The following is an 18155-nucleotide window of genomic DNA, read 5'->3' as shown; positions in this document are numbered from 1 at the left end:
TTTATCTCTTGGACATCACATGCACAAGTCTAGCCAAAAACATCTTTGTGCTCCCTCAGTTATTTTTATGCATTACAGTGCATTCGGTTTTAATCAGTAGATGTTATGGGATAGTTCCCAGGGGCTGGACAAATTTGTATTGATATGGTACCATATTCATTTTTCTTTAAAGTTCTTTGAAGAATCATGAAAATATTGTGTTATATAAATATGGCATTCATACAGTACCATCATGGTATGTTTTTTAGTAAATGCCATGGATTCAATCCCAGAGAAAACACAAATTCGGCCAACTGCTGGGTTGCTCCAAACTTCAAAATTTTCCATGATACAGAACACAGTGTTCATTCATCAACAACCTTCACTATAGCACAATTCCAGTGTAACCAGTGTGGACAAAGAATGAAAAACCAATACAACCAGCAAACATCGGTGCTTTTCTTTTTCATGCACAAACTATCCGCCATCCAAGTGACCATCGGACTAAAACCCTGTTTGTTGTCCACTTTCATTCCCTTTGAATTTAAACAATAATTACTAACTCTTAGTTAGTGTCCTGTGTGCTAATAAACAGCAACAGAGACAGACTGTGAGATTATGATTCCCTAACAACAGATAAATTAAAATAGAAACTAATTTAATGGGTTCACCGAAAAGTGACCAAATTACTCTCTTATTTACCATCAAGATGTTACAAACAATTTCTTTGTTCTGCTGAACAAAAATGAAGATATTTTAATTAATGTTATTAACCAAACAGATCTGGGGCACCATTGACCTCCATTCATTGACTTCAATGGTGCCCCAGATATGCTTGATTAAAAACTGTGTAAAATATCTGCCTTTGTATTCAGCAGAACAAAGACATGTATACAAGTTTGAAACAACTTAAGGGTGAGTAAATGATGACAGTTTTCATTTTCAGTGAACTATACATTTAATTTATGAGGGGTTTGGGCTTATATGTCAATGTTCTGCTACAACAACAGCATTGAGAGAGCACCATCTGGTGGACAAACATAAACCACACAACTTCATTATCACCAAACATTATATCTACATCACTCAGCAATGATAATAAATAAAAACATAATATTGTTACAAGACAAAAAACACATTTTCTTTATGTATTATATTTATTGTGACCGAAAATAAGACAATGTTCAAATTCATTTTGATTTAAAACCAACCTGGACTTCTTTCTTAGTTTTATTCTACTAGACATCTTGTTATATTTAAAGATCACGTTCTTCCTGATCCCTTTTTTAAACCCTAGTTAGAGTGTAATGTTGCTATAATAGCATAAATAATAGCTGTAAATTGCTAAAGCTCAAAGTTCACTGCCAGCCGATATATTTTCTTTAACAGAATTCGCCTTTTAAAGCCTACAGCGAACGGCCGGTTTGGACTACAGTCTTCTACTTCCTGCTTTAAAGGTGCAGCGTGTAATTTTTAGAAGGATCTCTTGACAGAAATGCAAAATTATATACAAAACTATATTATCAGTGGTGTGTAAAGACCTTTCATAATGAGCCGTTATGTTTTTATTACCTTAGAATGAAAAGTTTTTATCTACATACAACGAGGGTCCCCTTACATGGAAGTCGCCATTTTGTGCTGCCATATTTCTACAGCAGCCCTTAACGGACAAAGTTTTTTTACTAAGTTGTCTCCGACGATGACATGTTTTCCAGCGGTGACTATCGTAGCTTCTCTATGCGTTTCAAAAGCGAGGGGTGAGCAGTGGACTGAGCCGTTGGTTGCAATTTGCAACCTCACCACTAGATGCCGCTAAAATTTACACACTGCACCTTTAATGACATCAGCAGAAAGGTTTTTTGACTAAAGCCCACAGGAATACGTCAGTCGCTAGCTAAGCTAACGGCAAGCTAAGCTGCTATCGAAACAACACACAAAACAAACTACACAATCAGAACTCATTACGTATTTCTAAAGGAGGGACTTTACATCAGCCCGTTTTGAGGACAGTGAAAACAGCGCTATAAAGATAAGTAAACTGTGTGAAAAATACCACGTTTTTACACGTGAAACATGAACACACGTTATATTGCGCACTGCTAACACAATCAAAGCTTCAAAAACACAGAAAGAACGGGACCTTTAATGTTTTCTAGAATACATACAGTAGAATTAAACACAACGCATGAGATCTTTAAATGCTTTATGCTTTAAAGGGGACATTTCATTAAATTGTTGGTGTCTTCAGAGTGCATGTGTTAAGTTTTCGCTCAAAATACCATATAGATAATTTATTATAACATGTTAAAATTGCCACTTTGTAGGTGTGAGCAAAAAATGTGCTGTTTTGGGTGTGTCCTTAACTGCAAATGAGTTGATCTCTGCACTAAATGTCAGTGCTGTGGTTGGATAGTGCAGATTAAGGGGTGGTATTATCCCCTTCTGACATCACAGAGGAGCCAAATTTCAATGACCTTTTTTTACATGCTTGCATAGAATGGTTTACCAAAACTAAGTTAGTGGGTTTCTTTTTCATATTTTCTATGTTGATTGAGGACCCAACTATAGCACTTAAACATGGAAAAAGTCAGATTTTCATGATATGTCCCCTTTAAATTTAAAACAAATCACACGCTGACTGATTATTATCACACTTTTGATTGATTTGTTTCATATGAACACGACTGACTTTGCTGACCAGTCTCAGAGTACGATGACTGACCTTTGACCTGTAGCCCAAGACACATTTGTCACCACTGCCATGCTGAATGAGAACCCACACGATGGGCAAAATTGCCCATATATAGTCAAAAAAGTGGAGCAAATAAAGAGAAATGACTTTATATATGAGTAGACGGTATGGGAAATGTTTAAAAAACAATGTTAAGAGCAGAGCAAAAGAAAAGCTCAGAGGCTTCAACACTTCAGATGAAATCAGACTGTAAAAAGTGAGATTATACCAAATCAGACATGAGCCTAATTATGTAAAGATGAAATACTTTGTTTCTCACATCATCTAAAGCAAATGATATAAAGGCTTGATTTAAAAAATGCAGTGTTGAAGAGTGTAAATCAATACAGTGGGAACAGAGAGAAACAAACAGCACCCCGTGGGAGCTTGGCAGTTCTGGGAAGCTACAGTACAGGGTTAAAGATACAGTACTGTACGTCAACACAGCGTCACATAGGCCGTCCTCTCTCTCTCTCGCTCTCCTGACTGCTTTCACTGTCCGCTGCACAATGCTCCTTCCTGCCGACTGATCGCAGTACATGCGCCCATGCATACAGGCAACCATCACAGGAGGAAGTGTTGATAGTTCTCTTTTCCTCTTTCACCCTGCTTTCCTTCAGTTCTGCCCACCCGTCCGGTCCTCCTTTCACTCCAGGCTCCCACAGTTGACACTCAGGAGATCGTCCTTCTCCTGAGCTAGAAGGAAAGGAGATCCATGGAGGCATCCGTACAGGAGAAGGTACCAGCAGGAAATGAATCTCTGCCATCTCTACCCACTCTCAGCCCGGCGGTGCCACCTTACGTCAAGCTGGGTCTGACGGTGGCTTACACCATCTTCTACTCGCTGCTCTTTGTTTTTGTGTACGCTCAGCTGTGGCTGGTGCTGCGTTATGGACACAAACGTTTCAGTTATCAGACTGTCTTTCTGTTTCTGTGCCTGCTGTGGGCCGCCCTGCGCACCCTGCTCTTCTCTTTTTATTTTAGAGACTGTGTGACAGCCAACACGCTGGGACCCTTTACTTTCTGGCTGCTTTATTGCTTTCCAGTTTGTCTTCAGTTCTTCACGCTGAGTCTTATGAATCTTTACTTCGCACAGGTGAGTTAGAGACGTCTGTCCTTTGTACTAATGTTAAACATAAGACAACTTTATGACAACAGTGCATTGCACTTAAAGTACATTTGATGTGATATTTCTTGGATATAATTTATATAAAGAGTAATCATTCAGTATGGTATGTTGATATCATGACAATATCATGACAGGTGAATGCCTGTAAAACCACACATTATTTTATATTAGATTAAGTTATATAATGGTTTTAATAACACAGTTTTAGAAAGAGCAGGCACTCACATGTACCAATATAAAACAGTTCTTCCTGTTTTTATTCTCAAAAAGCTGCGTACATGCAAATGAAACACACATGTGAGAACAAAACCAGAACTGAAACCATTTCATCAGTTCAGATTCATTTACAGTGTTAAACATTTCCCGATCAATGCATTTCACGTTTAGTAATGATAAATGAAGACAAAACGTGTTTGGAAACACTCACAATGGCAACAGCTGCTTAAAAGATTTTTAAAAAATCTCAAAAACATGAAGTATAGCAGATAGCTTTGATATTTTGTTATCTAATACAATGCCGCACAGATTTTTCATATACTGTATGAGTATAAATCGAAACTACATACACACTACACTACATTTCTTCACACTTCATCTGTCATGTGAATTCTGTTATACTGTATTTCAGTGAAACACCTTTGATCTTAATGTTATATGAGCTTTAACCTCGACAGCTGAAGCTGTGTGTTCATGTTTAACTGATTTGTTATTCTTGGTTAAAAAGTTTTGAGCTCTAATGCCTTACGTATGCAAGATATTCACGCTAACCTGTTGTCTGTTTTCTGAAACAGGTGATTTTTAAAGCAAAGTCTAAATATTTACCAGAACTTCAAAAGTACAGGTGATTATAGATTCACATGTTTTTACAATTATAGGTAAGGTTTCTATTTTAAACCTAAAGGGGACATATTATGAAAATCGGACTTTTTCCATATATAATTGAAAATGCTAGAATTGTGCTATAAAAGTGCTATAATTGGGTCCCCAGTGCTCCTATCAACCTAGAAAAAGTGAAAAAGATCAACCCAGTAACTTAGTTTTGGTAAACCACTCTCTGCAAGTATGTAAAAGTAGGTAATTGAAATTTGGCTCCCCTTGTGATGTCAAAAGGGGATATTATCGGCCCTTACTCTGCAATATCCAACCTCGACACTGCCATTTACTGCAATGATCAGCTAATTTGCATTTTAAAGGACACACCCAAAATGGCACATTTTTGCTCACACCTACAAAGTGGCAATTTTAACATGCTTTAATACATTATCTATATGAAATTTTCAGCTAAAACTTCACATCCGTACTCTGGAGACACCAACGATTGATTTTACATCTTTAAAAAGTGAATAGGGATAGTTCCCCTAAAATGAAAATTCATCCTTATGTTGTTCTAAACCTGTATGAATTTCTTTTTTCTGATGAATACAAAAGAAGATATTTTGATAAATGATTGTAAGCAATAAGAGCAATAAATCGTGACTCATTAATGACTTCTAAATCTAAAGTTGAAGTCTAAATCTTAGTTGATTAAACTTAAAAATTGAAATGCAAAAAGATTTTATTAACAGTGTGTTCAATGTGTGTGTATGTGTTTGTAATGTTGTATTCAGGTTTCCTCTGTACCTGCTCTCAGTGTTCATCAGTCTGGTCTTTCTGCTGGTGAATTTGACCTGTGCTCTTTTGGTAAAGATGACACAGACAGACAGAGAGATCATAGTCCTGGTGCGAGTTGCCATCAATGACACACTGTTTGTCCTCTGTGCCGTTACACTCTCACTGTCTCTCTACAAGATCGCTAAGATGTCTTTAGCAAACATCTACCTGGAGTCGAAGGGAACAGAGCCCTAAAACACAAATACACACATAATTAGTTATCTTTATTTGACAGTACGATTATCATACATATTATAATGATTGTATTTGTTTATTACAAATACGGTTTAAAGGGGTCATATGATGTTGCTTAAAAGAAAATTATTTTGTGTATTTGGTGTAATGCTTTACGCAGTTTAAGGTTAAAAATACATTATTTTCTACATATCGTACATTATTGTTGCGATTTTTACAAAGCTCATCGTTCTAAATAGCATTGTGTGCTCTGATTGGCCAGCCATTCAGTACGTTGTGATTGGCCAAATACCTTAAGCATGTGACAGAAATGTTGCACAGCGTGTCCACGACATGGCAGTGGTGGCAACAATACTACAGCAAGAATAAAATGTACACGTTTTTTCTTTGCATTTTAATTTTAGCTGAGTTATGTATGTTTTCCCACGCAGTAATGTAGATATGTGGGGACATTTTTAAAAGAGGCATTTTAGGAAGCCTTCACTTTTAGATAGATCCTTTTCAGATCTTTTATGTACAAACCGCTTTTAAAGGAATATTCCATTTTCTTAAGGGAAAGGTCCTGATGGTTTGCTCACCACCATGTCATCCAGGGTGTTGATGTATTTCTTTGTTCAGTCGAGAAGAAATTATGTTTTTTGATGATTTTTCTCATTTTAATGGACTTTGGTGGAGCTCAACATTTGGTACTTGGCTCAACACTTAACAGTTTTTTTCAACGGAGTTTCAAGGGTCTATAAACGCTCCCAAACGAGGCATAAGGGTCTTGTCTAGCGAGACGATTGTCATTTTTGACAAGAGAAATGGAAGGTAGGCTCTTTTGGACCACAACTTTTCGTCTGGGTCCGGTCCAGCGCGACCTAGCGTAAATGCGTAGTGACGTAGGGAGGTCACGTGTTACATATATAAAACGCAAATTTGCGGACCATTGTAAACAATAAACTAACACAAAGACATTAATTAGTATCAGTTGACATACAACAACATCGGAACGGTCCTCTTTCAACACATTTGTAAACACTGGGGCGGAGTTTCGTGTTCGTCCTCTGTGACCTCTTGACGTCATGACGTATTGCGTGGGGTCACGCTGGCGCATCACGACCGGACCCAGACGAGAAGTTGTGGTTTAAAACTGCATATTTTTTATTTTTCTTCTCAAAAATGACAATCGTTTCGCTAGATAAGACCCTTATGCCTCGTTTGGGATTGTTTATAGACCTTTGAAACTCCGTTGAAAAAAACTGTTAAGTGTTGAGTTACAGTAAGTGTTAATTGTTGGTGTCTATTAAAGTCCATTAAAATAAGAAAAATCCTGCAATGTTTTCCTCAAAAAACATAATTTCTTCTCGACTGAACAAAGAAAGACATCAACATTTTGGATGACATGGTGGTGAGTAAATTATCTGGATTTTTCTTGGAATATTATATATTTTCTTGTAAAAAATTGAATATTCCTTTAACAATCCAAAGACAGAGGACACCATGTGACCCCTTTAAAATCTCATCTGAATTATGTCAAATGCATTTAATCTCATGTGCATTTAGATTTTTTTTATTCTTAATGAAGCTAAAATTATAAGTCAGAGAAATTTCTGAAGTGTTGCATTGTGGTCTCTCTGTTCTGTATAGGGAACATCTGTGTGTCAGGTGACAATAATCGGAGTGACTGTGATCCTACTGTATGCATCTCGAGCATGTTATAATCTAGTGGTGCTCGTGCTGGCAAACTTTAAGAACATCAACTCATTTAACTACGACTGGTACAACGTATCAGACCAAGTAGGTGCCACATTTGCACTGCCACTTTCTGTTTCTATGTGAAATATATTTTCCTCTTTAAGGGATAGTACACCCAAAAATTAAAATTATGTCATTATGACTCGCCCTCATGTCGTTTTAAACCCGTAAGACCTCCGTTCATCTTCAGAACACAGTTTAAGATGTTGTAGATTTAGTCTGAGAGCTTTCTAACACTCCATTGAAAATCTATGTACGGTATACAGACCTGGAAGAGAAGGCAATGCTGAATGATGAATGATGTCGTAAATTTGGTTTACGACAAAAATTTACGGTAAATTTGGTTATTTTTGGACCAAAATGTATCTTTGATGCTTCAACAAATTCTAACTGACCCACTGATGTCACATGTACTACTTTAATGATGTTTTTATTACCTTTCTGGACATGGAGAGTGTACCGTACATAGGCTTAGCCTGAGGATAACATTATTGTGTCTTGACGAATTGTCATTAATTGTGATACTGAATGTGTAACTGCTCAGATGTTTCTTTATTTAAAAGGCAGATCTGAGGTCTACATTGGGAGATGCTGGATATGTCGTTTTTGGGGTGATCCTGTTTGTTTGGGAGCTGTTGCCCACCTCATTGGTGGTCTTCTTCTTCAGAGTTCGTAAGCCAGCTCAGGACAGGGTATGAGATGTAGTTAAATAATTCATCCAAAACTGACTTTATTTTTTTATCCTGTGAACCACAAAAGATGATGTTACAGTTTAAAATTTTTATAAATCTTCAAGGGATCATTTGAGGTTTCTGTATAGATCCTCCAGGCGCCTCTCATGTAATGAAGGAACCTCTAGACCAGTGTTTATCAACCAGGGGGCCGGGAAATCTCAACAGATTTCCAAGGCGGCCTCAAGATGACTTAAGTTATTTCTTATTGTTTGGTTATTTTTGTAATAAATTTACATTGTCTAGTCATTCCAAGCTCTAGTATATTTAATTTGGTATAAATTGAGAGAGTGGGGGTGCTTCAAATATTTTTATGGGGGGGCCCTAAAAAAGGAAAAAGGTTGAGAACCACCGGTCTAGACATTAAAGACGGGGTGCATGATTTTTGAAAAACACTTTGGAAAAGGGAGTCGGGCCGTGTACCAAAACACACTTGCAGCCAATCGGCAGTAAGGGGCGTGTCTACTAACCGACATCGTTGCCTGGGTTGCGTATGTGTTGGGCGTCTATCAAAAGAAGGTCCAGATTCTATTGGGGTAGGGGCGTGTTTGTTTAAGTGATTTCAAATGTCAACATTGGCTTTCAGAAATCATGCACCCCGCCTTTAAATTCTCCTTTTGTGTTACACTAAAGAAGAAAAGTCACACAGGTCTAGAGTGACATGAGGACGAGTAAATGAAACATCTGTGGTTATACTCAAGATTGACGTGTCTAAGCCCTCCCCTTATCTCTCTTCTTCTTTCTCATTGGCTGGTAGAATACATCAGTAATCCCTGGACACGTGTTCTCATCTAGAGCGTATTTCTTTGACAACCCGCGGCGTTATGACAGTGATGATGATCTAGCATGGAGTATAATACCACAAAACATTCAAAACAGGTATGATATAGCAGATATTCAGATTTTTGTGTAAATACTACAAAGCCAACTTATTTGAAATGTACGCTTTGTACAAATGATTCAGGATTCCTTAAAAGTGACGTGTTTAAAGTTTTAAATGTTAAAATTAGGGACGCACTGATATATCAACCTACAATCGGCAGATAAAAGCATTTTTTCCCACAATCAGGCACATCGGGAGGTTGGATTGGGTGACAATCACAACAGAATTTGTACGCTCTGCACTTTTGGGATTTTATGACATAATACTTTGATACAAGGAGTAAAAAGCAAAACTATCTGTATGTCATTCCAAGTAATCGAATATCGGTAACGGCACAGAAATTGGTGCATTCCAAGTTTTGATTTAATGTGAAAAGATTATCGACATGCAAACACGGATGTTTTTGAAACACAGCTATGTTGTTTTTGATCTCAGTTTTAGGTCAGACAGTTATGATTGGAGCTATAACAACAGCAAATTCCCTACAGACACTGAAGGAGAATGTCATCTACAACCAGATGATTTAAATCCATACTAAATTATCTTCAATGAGGAGTCTTTATTTTGCACATACCCATATTGTGATGGGTAACAGTATATACTATGAACTTATGTACCAGTTTTTATTCTGGAATCTCATTAGAAGACAACAGCAGACATTTGTAGGTTAAATCACGTTCATTTTCTCCATGAAGACATTGTTTATTTTCTTTGAGATTATTTGATGTATGCTTTAAACTTTAAAATGTAACATAAAAGTTGTGTTTATATTTTTACACTACTCACAGGATCAGTAGTTCATGCTCTCATTACATTAAAGGTGCAGTGTGTAGATTTTTAGCGACATCTAATGGTGAGATTGTGAATTGCAATCACAATCCACAGCTCACCCCTCCCTTTCGAAGAACATAGTGAAGCTATGGTAGCTGTCACAGGACAAACATGTCATCGTCTGAGACAACACAGTAATGAAACACGCTCTATAGAGCAGTTTGTCTGTTTAGTGCAGGGCAAAATGACGACTTCCACGTAAGGAGACCCATGGTGTATTTAAATAAAAACGGCTCATTGGAAGGTAATAAAAACAATACAGTTTATTATATAAGGTCTGAACAGACCACTGATAATATAGGTATGTATATTATATTGCTTTTTTGTCAAGAGATCCTTCTAAAAGTTACACAGTGCACCTTTAAGTACATTTACATTTATGCATTTGGCAGATGGTTTTATCCAAATCGACTTGCAGCGCATTACAAGGTATACATTTTTTATCAGTATTCGTGTTTCCTGGGTTCGAGAGCTTGTAACATTGCCTTGGTTTGAGGTTAAGATGTCTTCAATGAAGAATTGTTTTAAAATATCTGTAGTGAAAATGACTGAGAGAAATATTTCCTGAATCAAACCATTGTGTGTCATTATCACTCTTCACAAACCTATGAAACTAATGCAATTCATTCAATATCAACACTGTGTTAATCCTTAAACTGTATGTCTTTACACTGTCAATAATATATACAAGAAAATGGATTATTGTCAGCTTATTATTTTAATATTACACACAGATCCATCCATAACTGAATCTTTATTTGGCCTGAGATGTGTGAAAATGTGACATTCTCGTATAACAATATTTTTGTCTCTGGAGAAACTAAATTTTATCCAAACTTCTGCAATATAACCTATTAACAGATTTATATTTTTTCTTTTTAAGACAATGAAATGGATTGTTATCCATTGTTTATATGAATACATTTGTAGTGTTTGACTATACAGTTTTTATCTCTTTAAGTCTTTGCACTGCTGTGGTGTTAAAAGTCACTTTGTAAGATTTTGTTTCCTACATTAATAAAAGAAAATCTCTTTAATTGAGATGAAATGAACTTCATTGTGTGATATAATCAAATATATGGCATGCAGTGTGACCGAAACTGTAGATACAATATTTACAAATTCATCTCCATTTTCATTACTTTCATAAAGATAAATTTAAGGTTGCAAAATCTTACAGTCTTTATTAGTAAACACTACTCATTTAACTACATACACTGGCACAAAAGTGATATTTAAAGGATTGTGGGCTGTAAACAATAATGCTGCTGTTGTTTTTGTCAACGTTTCTCTTCAGACTCAGACTGTAACTGGTCCTCCAGTATAATACAGTGTTGTTTGGCTTTAAAGGGGACATTTCACAATACTTTTTTAAGATGTCAAATAAATCTTTGGTGTCCCCAGAGTACGTATGTGAGCTTTTAGCTCCAAACACCATAGAGATAATTTATTATAGCATGTTAAAATTGTCACTTTGTAGGTGCACAAAAATGTGCCATTTTGGGTGTGCCCTTTTAAATGCAAATGAGCTGATCTCTGCACTAAATGACAGTGCCGTGGTTGGATAGTGCAGAATAAGGGGCGGTATTATCCCCTTCTGACATCACAAGGGGAGCCAGATTTCAATGAGCTATTTTTTTCACATGCTTGCAGAGAATGGTTTACCAAAACTAAGTTACTGGGTTAATCTTTTTCATATTTTCTAGGTTGATAGAAGGGGCCCAATTATAGAACTTAAACATGAAAAAAGTCAGATTTTCATGATATGTCCCCTTAAATTCATTCAACAGCACAGAAGACTATATTTACACTAGAAAAACTACAAAGCTCTTTAAATGATGAAAACACCATCAAATATGGTATAACTCTTCTGAATTATACAACAGCTTGGCATAACAAACACACTCACTTTGTACTTCGGTGTTTACTTGACTACACTTTACAGAACAAAATTAGCTAAAACTTTCTTTTAATGTTAATAAAAATTAAGTCTATTTTTATTTACTCACCCTCATCTAGAAGAGTATGGACACCGATTTAAACCTTCAACAAAACACTGATGTAATTTTGAAGGTCGACATCAATCAGCAGTCAATCTGACAAACGTAAAAATGTTCAATGAACAAGAAATTAACTGCATCATTTAATTCGCTTTACCTTATGAAGTTTCGCAATTAAATGTAATTACCTAAATATCCTACAAAAACTCAAACACAAGGGTCAATATTAATTAGGCTACCATAAAGTGCCTTTAAGACTGCACAATTTCCCCTCCAAAATTTTTTAGATTTTCCATTTAACTTCATATGTTTTGTAAAAGACCTAGTTAGAAATGCATATTGGTCAAGCAGACACTATATGAGCAAACCACAAAATATGTCCACCCTGTCATGACAAATTCAATAATGGTCATGACCGGGTGGACATTTTTAGCTAAATTTAGCATTTAATGAACACATGATGTAGCTGCAGTTACTAAGTCAGTGTTTCTCAAACTGGGGGCCGCGAGATGGTGCCAGGGGGGGCCCAGTTTTATGACATTTTATAAAATACATTCATTTATCATGAACTCTGTGTAATAATAATAAGCCAAATAACCAACAGCACTAACGTTACTAGGTATAATTTAATATGTTTTGTTTAATTTAAATATTACATTTTAGAACTGTTTTTGTCATAAATTTTCTTTCGGGGGGGCCGCGAAAGAATGCACCATACACAAGGGGGGCCGCACCCTGAAAAAGTTTGAGAACCACTGCGCTAAGTGGTTCAGTGTTGAAGCTGACTCTGCACTGTTTAAAATACATATTTTGATATTCTACAAAGTTTTATGTTAATTAATATTTCAAAATTACAGGATGGACATTTTAAGCTTGACAACACGCAACTACAAACACAATGTTGAAAATGCGGGAAAATAAGTGTAGATACGTACTGTGTGTGCAGTAGATGTTTAAACCTCTACTGAAGAAAGACCAAATGGGGGACGCGATGCCACTGACTGCGTTTACTCTCTCGGCTTCCGTAGTGGCAATTTCAGTGACATATGTAAATGATAATTGAATATAAATTATAAAAATAAGAACAATTAAAACGTTATTGAATTTTATGTAATTTATTCACTTTTTACACTCACTAAAATAAAATGAGAAAAACATATTTCAAGAGACTTATTGTACTTGTATGTGTGTAAATGCTTGGCAATTTTTAATAAACCTCAGAATTTTATTATTTTGGATTATATTCATGAAGACTGAGTGATTCTGATGAGGACAGCAAAATGCACTTTACAGTGATATTGCCTCACAAAACAAAAGTTGTGATTGATTTATGTTCAACAGAGTGATGGAATGCGCACTCAGCGCAGTATACAGCGACACCTGCTGGATGAAGTACATATTAGCTCTGTAACACTGCTGATGTTTGTGATGTGTTTAATGAAGAGTTTAAACCAGACCAAGTTAAGTTTTTCTATGTAAGTGTGAAGTGAACCTAACGTTTCTTTCAAAACTGAAGTTTTGATTTCTTAATGCAATAGTATGTTTGAGAGGAATCCACTAATATCACAAAACATCACAAAAACTAAACTGCTAATACTTACTGATGTTTCTTCTGTTGTTTTCCTACTAAATGAGGTCACTTGAAAAGCTGATGTTATTAAAGAACTGGTCTTTAAAGGGATATTACAAAAATTGGAAGAGGACAAAGTAAAAAAAACTATAAATTTTATATCAATAACATTCACAGAATCTTATATTATTATTAATGTCCCAACAATCATAAAATGAAGCAGTAGTTTTGCAAATAATAGAAATTGACTTTCAGCTGAACTTTTTGAATCAATAAATCAACAAATCAGACTAACTTTGACTATTAGAAATGTTTTATTTTAGGTGCAAAGTTAAAAGGTCTTCTTCAAGTAGCCTCAAATCATTATTATAATGTACAGTATTTTTAAGATAAAAACAAAACAATCTCTCTCTCTCTCTGTCATAACTGATGTTTATAAAACCACTCCACAACATATTAATCATATTTAACATTGATGCGATGATGAGTTTAAAAATAGTATATTTAAATATGAAAAAATAATTTAAAATCAAACATAAAAAAATCTTGGACCGTCAGAAATACTACAGACATTGTTTTGATGTTAAGTAGATTATTTAACCAGACTGCCATCTATCTTGTTTTCTGGCTTAACACATTCTGATCTGTATAGAAAAATCTGTCAAGATTTTCCTTAATTTTTTTAGCCTGTGGCCTGTTCTGTGGTGTGTGTGAAAGCATCTTTCTGATGAATTCATACTGGAAAAAAAAACACACATTAAAACTAAATTCAGATGTCAATATTTAACAGATAATGTAATGTAATAATAATGTAATGTAATAATAATGTAATAATATTTATTACTTCATTTGGATGTTTGTCACAGAATCCTTCTGGAAATGTTTGCTTTTTCAAACCTGGCCAGATCTGAAATAAAAAAAGTTTGATAAATTCACAAGTGGAAAACAAAAATGTGTCTGTGTAAACTTGAACACTTTTGTTAATTCAATCACTATCAGTTACTGTTCATAAACACTACTGACCTTTCCTCTCTCCATGCCACTAGACAATTTCCATAACATCTCAAACCATATGAGTCCAAGGGGAAATATGTCTGTTTTTGCATCATAATGTCTCTCGTTTTCCTACAGCAAATAATAATAATAATTGTTTTTATTGTTAAACAGCACCTTAAATAGTTTTTCAGTATTAAATAGTAATTGTTTTTCAGAACTACATAAAAAATATACTGCTGCTATAATGTATTACTGTTCACCTGTTCAGGACTCATATATGAAGGTGTTCCTTTTCCTATTGATCTATAAGCAGAGCCACCATTAGGATTCATCAGAGGCGCCACCAGTCCAAAATCTCCAATTTTCACTTTGCCCTCAGCTGTAAAAAATATGTTATCCGGCTAAAATAAAAGAAGGCATAAATGAACACTTAACTAAAATACTTAATGATAAAACACAAGAGTTTTCCAGAAATAAAATAAAAAATATCAAATACCTTCAGGTCTCGATGTATGAGTTTGTTTGAATGAATGTATTCCACGCCACTGACAATTTCATAAAATATTTTATAAATTTCTTCTGTGGTTCTCTTTATTTCCTTAAAATTTCTCTCATGTATCCAGTCAGTTAATGTCCCACCCTCACAGAAGTCCATCTGAATAAACAAATAGGATCTGAAAGGAAAATAACACATCATAAATCACACATATATTATATTATTTTATTTTTCCTCTGACATTTTGGATGCAAATATACTACATTACATATAACTGACAAAAAAGGGAGCTGAGCTTACTGATTTGGGTCCACACTGTCTGTGCTGTGATTTTCTAAAGGTTCAGCAGCAGATTCTGATCTGAGAACAGTAAGACACAAGTTTTCCTTAAATGTCTATCATACTACACTAGGAGTAAATCAAAGAAGAATACAGCTGACATACTCTGATGTAGTATCCAGACTCTCCAATCCTGATGAAATATCATTTATGTCATCATGATCCGATCCATCAAAGACTATCTCTAATGAAGGAGATGATTGGCTGTAAAAATACAACACACAAATATCATTATTTGGAGATACTGAATGTTTAAATAAGTGTTAGAAATGTGCCTACCTGGACTTGTCTTGATATGATGTCCAGGTCTCAGAACTTTGCCAACTTGTGATATAACGTACGATATTTGGATGATTTAATTGAGCCAAAGCCTTGACCTCAGAATCAGCGTCTCTGTTTGACATAGACAAAACAATGTTTTAAGTCCCATAATCTGCTTAATCAACTTTTATATACAGCTATAAACTTACTTTGTTAACTCGACTCTCTTTACAGCATACATCTTGTCATCGTATTTATGCCGTGCTTTGAAAACACAACCAAAGCCTCCAGAACCAAGGTGTGTAATCTCACAAAAACACTGAGATAACCTGGAAAACACACATACATTGACACATACACGTGTCAAACAATATCATACAGCAGAAATATATGATGAATCATTCATACAATAAACCAATCCTTTACTTATAATCACTTTATATATATTGATAAAATATATTTAACTTGGCACCAGAATGCTTACACTGAGACACTGATGTCATCACACGATTTACTGCAAAACAGGAACAATATTATAACACACACACACACACACACACAAATATATACATACATACATACATACAAACATTACATATATATATATATATATATATATATATATATATATATATATATATATATATATATATATATATATATATATATTTAAATAAATATATTCATATACTTAATAAACAAACAACAAAGGCACACACACCTGTATTGCTTTAGACTTGTTTCACTCTTGGTCATCCACATGTTACTGTCAGATTTCTGTACCTCACCCTTTTTCTCCATAATGTGCAGAAGTTTATTCACAGTTTTCTTCGGTTGTCCCACATCTTTGGCTATCTGATGAGCTTTTAATCCTGTTTTTTGTCCTGATCTTAAGATCTCGCTCACCTCTTTCTGTATAGATACAGTATCAATAGATCTTGAATCAGATGTCAGTTCAGATTTGGGATCATCTGTGTTCTCCTTCAGATCCCAGACAGGAGGTATTCCTTCCGTCATTTTTAACAGATTCGATTTCTGTAATTGGTACAAATGTTTATTTATAATTTTTTTATCCACCCCGAGAGCTTTACTAATAGTTAAAGCCGTGGATTTGCCATTATTCTTTATGAAGTCAACGATTCTCGTCTCCATTTCACGCGTGTAATCCTAACGATTTTCACGAATGTATTGCGAATCAAATGCTTTCCGTTTTTTTTTAGGATCCCTGGTTTGGGTTTAGCAGTGCGGGCAGCTGTATTTATATCACACTTCCTTAACTTTCAGTTTCAATTCTTTCGCGTTACCTTAGGCTTTTCGTTGACGGAAACCTTACCCAAACTCCGCCCGTCGAACACAAGCCCCGCCCATCAAACGTAGGTTTCACAACGACGTCACTGCGTGCGGAACAAAATCAATCAATCTCAAAATGTTTAGACATCCATCAGTCAACAGTAAGACAAATTGTCTATAAATGGAGACAGTTTAATAATGTAGATACAGTACCCTTCCTAGTGGGCACAACACAGAATACTCAATGAAGTAAAGAAGAACCCACGAGTAATAGTTAAAGGCTTGAAGACATCATTGGAACTGGCACAGTACATCTCTGTTCACGAGTCTACCATACGTAAGTCTTTAAACAGGCACAGTATCTATGGCAGAACACCACGGATGAAGCCGCTGCTCTCCTGAAAAACATTGCTGTGAGCCTGAAGTTAAAAAGAGCACCTGGGAAAATATTTTATGGACTGATCAAACAAAAGTTGAATTGTTTGGGGAAAGTACTATGGCACAAAAAGGGCACAGCTTCCCAATATCAAAACATCATCCCAACAGTCAATGATTGTGGAGGGAACATCATGATTTGGGCATGCTTTACTGCCTCAGTGCCTGGACCATTTACCATCATCAAAAGAAAATTTAATTCCCAAGTTTAACAAAATATCCTACAGGATGGCTGTCCGCCAATTGAAGCTCAGTAGAAGTTGGTTGATCCAGCAGGACAATGACCTTAATCATCTTAATCCAGACTGGCTTAAGAAAAACAAAAGGCATACGAGTTAAAGCAGTTTGGTAAAGGGGAATTGTGCAAAAATCCTTCTGAACCATGTGCAGGTCTGATTCAGAACTACTGATAGCACTTGCTTGAAGTAAATGCTGCCAAATGAGGTTTAAAAAGCTATTTAATCCAAGGGTACATTTCCCTCCAGCACTGTGAATGTTTAATAGGTGTTTTTAAAAAAGACACAAGAAACCAGAATTATTTGTCTGTTGTTGTGACCTAGATGAGAATCAGATCACATTTTATGACAAATCACTGAAGAAAACCAGTTCATTCCTAGGGGTTCACATACTTTTTTGTCACTATATACATCACCTTATAGTATAACAAACACACTCTCTTTGTACTTGGGCATTCACTTGACTACACTAGATTATATGAAACTTTATAAAAATGAAGTCTATCATAATTTACTCACCCTCATGACACCAATTAAAGTCAAACCTCTTCTTCAATAAAACACTGAGGTAATTTTGAAGATTATCAACTGCTGGTTTTCTATCAATCTTCTGCAGTTTCACCATAAAATGTAATTACCTAAATATATGTACACAAATAACCCTCA

At 35.4% G+C, this 18155-nt stretch overlaps 2 protein-coding genes and 1 long non-coding RNA gene across 3 annotated transcripts; 1 reads left to right on the top strand and 2 right to left on the bottom strand.

Moving 5' to 3' along the window:
* Nucleotides 1-3425: 3425 nt before the first annotated feature.
* On the top strand, nt 3426-10918 carry gpr137ba (G protein-coupled receptor 137Ba). Its single transcript, XM_073873498.1, has 7 exons — nt 3426-3806; nt 4631-4680; nt 5447-5675; nt 7320-7463; nt 7985-8113; nt 8910-9031; nt 9471-10918. Exons 1-7 carry the CDS (start codon nt 3426-3428, stop codon nt 9571-9573), a joined length of 1158 nt encoding a protein of 385 aa, XP_073729599.1. The 3' UTR covers nt 9574-10918.
* Nucleotides 10919-11633: 715 nt separating this feature from the next.
* LOC141368823 (uncharacterized) lies at nt 11634-13545 on the bottom strand. Its single transcript, XR_012372208.1, has 3 exons — nt 13468-13545; nt 12802-12885; nt 11634-11962 (listed from the first exon to the last, which is right to left on the bottom strand). It is a non-coding gene; the product is annotated as an uncharacterized lncRNA (long non-coding RNA).
* A 219-nt stretch (nt 13546-13764) lies between these two features.
* Nucleotides 13765-16845, bottom strand: LOC129416578 (interferon-induced, double-stranded RNA-activated protein kinase). Its single transcript, XM_073873641.1, is given in 9 exon segments — nt 13765-14174; nt 14281-14343; nt 14460-14561; nt 14693-14833; nt 14929-15106; nt 15229-15288; nt 15373-15660; nt 15738-15857; nt 16250-16845. Coding segments are annotated over 9 exon segments (1509 nt in total). The 5' UTR covers nt 16681-16845; the 3' UTR covers nt 13765-14048.
* Nucleotides 16846-18155: the final 1310 nt, after the last annotated feature.

Source organism: Misgurnus anguillicaudatus, chromosome 11 (assembly GCF_027580225.2).
Source record: "Misgurnus anguillicaudatus chromosome 11, ASM2758022v2, whole genome shotgun sequence".
Lineage (NCBI taxonomy): Eukaryota > Metazoa > Chordata > Actinopteri > Cypriniformes > Cobitidae > Misgurnus > Misgurnus anguillicaudatus.
The sequence above is the reverse complement of the archived record's forward strand: the minus strand, read 5'-3'. Positions and strand labels throughout refer to the sequence as shown.

Excerpts from the sequence above, each read along its gene's own strand:
- gpr137ba (XM_073873498.1), top strand. The coding sequence starts at position 3,426 with ATGGAGGCATCCGTACAGGAGAAGGTACCAGCAGGAAATGAATCTCTG. Across the intron at positions 5,676-7,319 it reads ACCTGGAGTCGAAGGGAACA|TCTGTGTGTCAGGTGACAAT; the intron begins GAGCCCTAAAAC and ends GTATAGGGAACA. Across the intron at positions 8,114-8,909 it reads GTAAGCCAGCTCAGGACAGG|AATACATCAGTAATCCCTGG; the intron begins GTATGAGATGTA and ends ATTGGCTGGTAG.